Source organism: Anopheles funestus, chromosome 3RL (genome assembly GCF_943734845.2).
Source record: "Anopheles funestus chromosome 3RL, idAnoFuneDA-416_04, whole genome shotgun sequence".
NCBI classification, from domain to species: domain Eukaryota; kingdom Metazoa; phylum Arthropoda; class Insecta; order Diptera; family Culicidae; genus Anopheles; species Anopheles funestus.
The window spans coordinates 35,563,857-35,572,006 of NC_064599.1; the positions used below are offsets into that span (position 1 = coordinate 35,563,857).

General features: G+C 40.4%; 1 protein-coding gene across 1 annotated transcript; it reads right to left on the reverse strand.

Annotated features, from left to right (window-relative positions):
• Window positions 1-4,381: 4,381 nt before the first annotated feature.
• On the reverse strand, window positions 4,382-5,758 carry LOC125767183 (DNA-directed RNA polymerase II subunit RPB1-like). The gene has a single exon (XM_049433496.1). It carries the CDS (start codon window positions 5,756-5,758, stop codon window positions 4,382-4,384), a length of 1,377 nt encoding a protein of 458 aa, XP_049289453.1.
• Window positions 5,759-8,150: the final 2,392 nt, after the last annotated feature.

The following is an 8,150-nucleotide window of genomic DNA, read 5'->3' on the forward strand; positions in this document are numbered from 1 at the left end:
TAGTAAGGTTCAATTTCGTTTATCCAACAGCAACCCCAAGAAGGCTTTACGCCCTGCCAGCATTTGCCAACGCTGCATCGATCTGCAGGGTGCTGTGCAGTGCAGAAGCCCAAAGCTATTATCGGTTTGAGTTATTCTTGCAATTACGAAATCGATCCTCCCATCATCGGTTGCGATTGGATAATGAATCGCTGACGTTGTTTACTTTTTCGTGAACATTACAAAAAGCCTTGTGCATTCTTTGGTGTGTGTGTTTCGGGAATGCATGAAAAGGTGCATCTTTGTTATGGAGCAGCAAATAAGAGAAAAAAACGTATCTCTACCAATTTAACAAGCAACTATGTACCAAATCATGCAACACATTTTAAGATGGAAAGAATTACTCGATAAAAAAACACCTGACAACTTCATTCGTTGATTTGTCAGTGAGTGTTAATTAATTCCGGTAGATGGCGTTACAGCGTAGAAATATGAAAAAAATAAAATATTTCCTATGTTTAATTTTTCAAACATTACTTAAGAGTAGGCACTAATAATTTATCTACGTTGTGTCTTGAATATTACTAATATTATTCAGTAAATAATTAAAGAGATAAGAAGAGATAGATCTAATGTGAAAAGTTTTTTTCTACGTTCATCTTAATTAATGGAAGCTTTTATGTCCATAATAACAATTGCTAGGTGTTCCTTAGGAATTTTCTTCTGTTTTTGTCATATGTTTTCTCTTGTTATTTTGCGATCAAAGTTTAAATTCTTATGTTTGAATGGCGGTACATTAACTTCAGATTTAGAAGTCTATCTTTCAATAAATAATTGAAGATTAATTTAAATAAGTCACTTGGCGACAAGAAATAAAAATAAGTAAAATATTTCTTTGTAAGAATCAATCATTCTTTGCTACGTGGAAACCGATTTATTACTAATTTTGTCATGTTGAAGAACACACATGACAGGCCAAGACCATCAAGATCTTAGTGACATAAAGAAGAACTAAAAAGTAATAGTTCATACTATAAAGCTTAGATCCCAATGTAGATTATCCATTGATCTTTGGTGTTCTATACCAAACACTGAAACACAACAACATGGATTCCACCCCTCCAATAGTTTTTTTTAAATATTCAATAACAAAAAGCACGAGTTATTACAATCTACATAACTTACCTATTTTGTTGGCTGATGTTGGAAATTGAACAAGAAAATATGAAATCGTCATTTGTTTTCAAGCTTTCTTGTGATTTATGAAATTAGATCCCACAGCGACCATCAAATGCTGGTTCACCGGTCAAACGATACTGCGAAACTGAGACACTGCCATAGAAACAAACGGCCACCATGCGTAATCAATTTCACTTTGTTTAACTACTCCACAAACCACCGCCGGAGGTTTTTGGGCTCTTACAAACAAAAAGCAAATAGGAAAATATACGCCATATCAACGTCGATCGCTGAAACGAAACACTAACAGTCGCTTTAGGTGAGTGTATGAGCAACACAAATGCGTGTAGCCACGAAATAAACCATAACGTTTAGCGGTCGCATAATACATTCACCACGGCACGTAGCCGGAACGCTGAGTCGTGCGTAAACATTACACCGACTGGCCGAAGGAGGTGGTCCCGTTCGGCCTGCGGACAACCACTGTCACCTGGTTGTGGCTGATAAGATCGGCGGTGAAGCAAAAGGCGGAAGAAAAGTACATCCTTGAACTAGACGATCGCATTATAAAATGGTCTCGGCGCCGGAAAAGGCAGTACACTTTGCTTCCGCTTCTCATCAGCTCAGGTAGTACTAGCGCATCACCTTTCCGCTTTATCATTGCGTGTGTTCCGGTTTGGTGTGCAGTGTTAATACTTCCGTTGTTACGTGTCTGTCTCGCAATGAGTACCTCTCTGTTGCACATTGTCCTTGGGGCAGTTCTCGTCGGTCTGTTCGCCTCGTACGTGTATGGATTCAAAGAGCAGACATACTTCGATATGACGGAATCGGAATCGCAAGAGTACGGACCAACGGTGGTTGGCGAAGATAATCGGTTACCCTGCCCATATGCCGTCCACGGTGTTCGTCCACCACAGGGCGAGTGTAGCGATTGTGGGTTCGTGATCGTTGAGAAACGTCATCATTACTGCATTCCAGGCAAGAGTGTCATCAAGGTACTGCGCCGTAAACCAACCTGCAACTGCAAGACACCGAACCATCATGGATCCCATCTGGGATCGGGATATTATGCGTCGGAGAGTAAGGTCGTCCCGAACTATGAGGCCCCATCGACGGCCGTCCAAGGACCGTCACCGGTGGCGGTGAGTGGTTCAGGATCGGAGCAAGTGTCGCGAATGCTGCGAACACTTATTAACGATTCCCATCGGGGCAGCAACTATGGAGATGCAGCTGACAAGACGGCTACTCCCAAGTATCGGACGTTGGACTCTAGCAATGCTCCGAGATCTTTCAACTGAACCACGGATGGAGTCAGATTGAGAAGAACCGAGAAGAGAGTGTAAATACAGTGACCTGGGATTGCCGAGATGTGGAAACATAAGACACATTTTTTTTGTTACATTGATCGTAGTGTAAGCGATAAAAGATTAGGTTAAGCGTTTTGTTACGAAATAAATTATTTTTAAAGCTGCGCAGCTTTACTGGGAAAATGAGGTGACTTATTAATTCGTGGCAAGGTCTCAAATGTTGGGCAAATGATCTGTAAACGATGGTTTATGGTATGGTATTCCTATTGTCTGGTAAATGCCTTACTGCATGTGCCACTACTTACTTACTTCCTAACAACCATATGTGCAGTTAGGTCATATTAAGTCCACCAACAACAGATAGTTTATTCCGATGCTTCTCTTCCAGGTTCCATTAGATTCCAGGTTGCATTAGATGAAGATATTGAGCAACTAGATTCATACAAAGAATCGATTATCCTTCGCAACATGAATATTGGACAGTTAAATGTTGAAGCATTTCAACTCTTATCATATTGGGTAACAAAAAATGGAATGTCAACTTTGGATAATTGATAAATATTACTGAGTAATGGCGTGTATGGTACCATATGACAGTTTTGAAGACTATCCAGTATCGTTTTAACGTGTGATTATGGCAACTTTCAAATGTACATGGAATCAGCAGCCTTTACTGATCATGTATACAGACATCTGGTCTAATGGAAAGTACAAGTTAGGTATAAATTGTATCTAAAGTCATTATATCTGAAAATGTTTATAATGCATTAACTAAAATAACAAGAGAATTAAGTAACTAAGTAATAGGAATACCTTTAAGAATATACTATTCTTTTAAAGGACAATACTTCTACACAGATGAAGTAAAATTATTTTTTAACAATATTCATTCTTGAATTCTTGAAGAATTAAAAAAAAAGTGTGTACATCTATTACGTACTATTCGAATAGTATTTTTTAATTAATAAACCACCATGTAAGCAGTATACAAGGGTCTAAAAACGATAATTTTGAACTAGATTGTAATGTTAATTATCATTAGAGATCTTTATTGGCAAATTTTTAATTCAGTGCAAGATTCTCTTCTTCTTTTATGACACTAGAGTTGAAGATGTCTTGGCTTTTTATTTATGGCTTTCATCCACAGTTACATCCGCCATAACCTCCTGCTTTTTAGTAAGCTGTCAAATCGGTCATAACAATAGCATCTATACATAGCAATATAGCTGCTTTGTGGAATTACCTGTCTTGGCAAACTTTTCCAAATATTCTCTTTTTATATTAACTTTTTCTTCTTTTATCCTTCTTCCTTTTTCCCAGAAAACTCCCAAAGGTAAGATATCTGCGGGGAAATTTAATATAGCGTTATGTGTGGTTGCTGTTCAAACTAAGGAGCACAAAAAAGTTAAGTGAATCAGTTTATGTATACATTCCTCACGTGTACGGCGTCATACGTCGGCGCAAGTCGGCGGTAAAATTCGCTTACCGCTGATAGCATTTAACCTTGCCCATTTGAAAATTTCATCACTTTTTTTAAGGGCTTCAACACGTTTTTACGCAATCGGATACAACGTGCCTCGGGAAACGATTACAATATTAAACAATGCAAAACAATTAAGTTTTCTAGGGGCTTTGTATTGTCTTTGCAAAGAAATGACGTCATTAAAGTTTTCAAATTAGATAAACATTTATAAATGCTGGATCTTTCAAAGCTTTAACCTACATTCTAGTTTTGGCAGAGTGTATCTTTGAATTTAAATAAAATATAACAACCGTTCAGAGTTTTGGTTTTTCTATTGAATTGTTTTATAAATTTATTAAAATACCTAAAATAAATATGTTTAACTCGAATGCTACAAAACTAAATGCCTGGATGGCAAAGGATGGCTGTGCACCGTTTCGTTATCGTCCAAGGTTTAATAGTATCCAACGCTGGGCTGGTAATGTTCAGTGCAGGCACAAGACTTTTTCGGTGGTTTCGGATAGGTCGGTAGAGGAGCTTGGCTTGGCGCCTTAGATTCGTAACTACCCGGAGCGTACGCCGGTTTCGGGTAGGGCTGGGTGTTGTACTTCATCGACGGATAGCGGGGTGGCACGGTGTACGGAGCATAGGTCACAGTTGAGGTTGGCGTAGGGTAGGTGTACGAAGTGGGATGCGTGGCACAGGGCTTCGGACGAGCGGTGGTGTACGGTACGGGAGTGGTAGGTTTATGGCAAGGCTTTTCCGTAGTTCCGTACGTTTCCTTTGGTGGACCGTAGTGTACACGTGTATAGGACTCCTTCGGGGCAGTGTATACTTCCTTCGGTGCGGCGTAGGACTTCGTTGGTGAGTCGTACGCTTCAGACGATACTCCGTAGACTGGTTTGTGTGGTACCTGTGGTGTGTATGTCTTCGTGTCGTAAGCTTCGGCCGATACTCCGCAAGTAGGCTTGTGTGGCTTATAGGACTTCTTCGGTTGATCGTATCCTTCAGCTGATGATCCGTAGACAGGTTTTTGTGGCGTGTAGGGCTGTTTCGGTGGCTCGTAAGTTTCCTTCTCTGGAGCATAGGTGGGTTTGTATGGTACATTTGGCGTGTAGGGCTTTTTCGGTGGCTCGTAAGTTTCCTTCTCTGGAGCATAGGTGGGTTTGCATGGAACATGCGGCGTGTAGGGCTTTTTCGGCGGTTCGTAAGACTCCTTCTCTGGAGCATAGGTTGGTTTGTATGGTACATGCGGCGTGTAGGGCTTTTTCGGTGGCTCGTAAGACTCCTTCTCCTCGACGTAAGGCTTTGGCGTCGGTTCGTACACCTTGCGTGGTGGTTCGTATGTTTCTTTCGGCTTGTCACAAGGTTCCTTCGGCGGAGTGTATGGCTTCCTGGTGCACTCGCACGGTTTCTTCGGATATTCGCAGGGTTTGCTGTGCGGTGCGTACGGAGTCTTGGGAGCAGGATGATGCTTCGATGGGTCCACCATCAGTGAGCAAACAATTTGGTGCAGCAGATTCTTGGATAGTTTCTTCGGTGCATCCGATGGAAGTTGTACGCAGATCGATAGTGGGAGCAATTTCTCCGGACAGTGTCCATCCTTACAGTGAAGCTTCGGCGCATAATGATCGACGGCGGTCATATGTTCTTCGCTGCTTTCGTGACTTCCGTAATGGTGCGGACAGTAGGTAGTGGTTGGATAAATTCCTACACGATTGCCAGGTGGGGCAGTAGTTGCCCTCGCACCATACATTGGCTCCTGGAAACAGTTGGCCAACTGTAGACAAACGACGAACAACGTCGCGGTCAATGATGCTGCTAACTTCATCTTGAACTATGTTGAACCGATACAGAGTTGTCGAATGAAAACTATTAAATATAGGAATGGAAATAAGTGTAAAATATGAAATCAATTCGAAGAGTACTGAATGTAAGCTGGTAGTCACCTCCACAGTCAGCTGCTATTGAAAGTTCGTTGTTGAGTGGATGAAAGTTGAATGTTGAGTATGACTGTTGCACTGACGGGTCATGGTTTATATAGTGCACACGCCAATTGTACACTGTTACCTTGCACCCAAACTGATCGGACGGTCGCTACGCAAACGGCTTGCGTTACCGCTTACCGCAGTGACGCGCACGTACCTTCGCAAAAAGAAAAGTAGAAGGTTTAACCTGTTGATGTTGACTAATGTTGCACTGCCGACTACTTTCACTGATAAGAAAAGGAAAAAATGTCATGTTTTGCGCGTACATTTTGGGCCACTTTCCAGGGCTAGAGCTTAGAACGTAACGTAACTCTATTATGACTGTTGACTGGTTTAAGGGGGAAAGAAAACGTTAACCAGCGTGGCACCACAAAAAACACGTTGAAGATGAGTTATAAAATAAAAGTATTTTAGCAATTAGAGTGTTAGTGCATTTGAATAATCAGTGTTAGGTTACATTATATTATGCAGTAAAAAAAACTCAAAGTCCTTCAAATTGTATGAAGAAACGTGCATTAGGAAAACCCGTGATGTAATGCGATAGCAGAGAAATTATAAATAAACCAATCGATATGCTGTTACTATGCACAATTTTTACAAATTATTTTGAATATCTTATACGCTAAATGACATAAATTACAATTGAGAGAAAATAGTTAAGGTTAACAAATTTAGTAAAACAAATACTGTAAACCTTTTAAATGATAGGGATGTGCATTTGAAAGACGAAAGCAATCTAAGAAAGACATGGTAAGATAAAAAGAGGAAGAAACAAATTTCTTATTTCACGGTACAATGTGTACGAACGTGACCGTAGTAAATTTGGACAAAGCAGATAAAGACGAAATCATTCCACCGTAGGTGCAGCATTTCTGGAAAGGTTTTTATAACGAACAAGCCATGATAAAAAAAACCGTCAAATTTGCTTAAAAACTATCTAGTTTAGTATGTTAGTACGGTGAAAAGTATCGGTGAAACGGTGAACATTATCAATGGCATAAAAGAAGTAAACGAAAACATAAAACAAAGTGCAAAACTTCAAAAAAAATGGGTAATCAAATTCAAGTGGACAATGTAAATGATTTTGTAACGGTTCTTGTGTCATATCGCCACGATATTTAGAAACATTTTAGGAGCAAAAACTGTAAAATAGAATATTTTAGATAATGTTGTTGTTACATAACTCACATAAGAAAAGATAGGAAAGAATTTAAGAATAAGTGGGGAAAAGCTGTCTTTAACATCTTTGCATAACATTGCATTTGAATGAATGTGCCGCTGCACTTTACAATATATCATATTTCACAACAAGTTGTTCAGACCACAACAAGACATGAAGAAATGTTTGTTGGATATTTAAAATAGAGTGTTAGTGTTTACTTAGGCCTATGATTAAACTAAACTTTATATATTTTGAAAAAAAAATTATGGTAGGTGTTAATGACTATAGAGCTAAGCTTCACCGAACAATCCACATAAGGTTGCATAACCTTAGTTCAAGTGCAAATATGTTGAAAACAAGACCAAAACAAAAACCAAACATATAACTTCTTTCGTAAGCGATCCGCCAGTGTAAACTCCGGGAACACTTGCTACTATTATTTCTACCAGAGACGTGTCTGCTTGCCTTTCCTACTAACCCCTCGGACAATTCTTCTGGCCCTCCATCTTCAGGTGAGGATCGTTTACGTTTACCAGACGCGTTTATTATTTAAATGCGGTAAGCAGAGGGCACCTGAAAACGACGACGACGCCCCAAGTAGACATACTGTTTCGCGCGTAACCGCGTACGGCACTCGAACGCTTTTCCACCACAGTGCGCACCCGTGCCGACCGAATTTGAAAAGGTTTGTGAACACTCGAGGCCCCCCCCGTCCCCCTCATGGGCCAGGTTGGAAATCAGCTGGCAAAAGTTCGGTCACGTACGTGTTTGACATCCACAGGCTCGGCGGCTGACATTGACAGCCTTTAGAATGTACGCAAATCATATATCGGTCAGCGGAAGTGTTTCTCGTTTTTCCGACTGTCGAGCATTCGAAACTAGAACAAACGGTTAAGCGTATGGGCATAGTTTTTCTTCGACCATCGATGAAGAAAATTAAGGGATGAAAAACAACACACGGACAACAACGCAGATGACACGTACCGAGTGCTAGTTTGGCAGTGTGGGGCTACGAAACTGGTGTAATTTCACTTTGGTACTAACCGGAAAAGGAAAAAAGGAGCACATTCTTG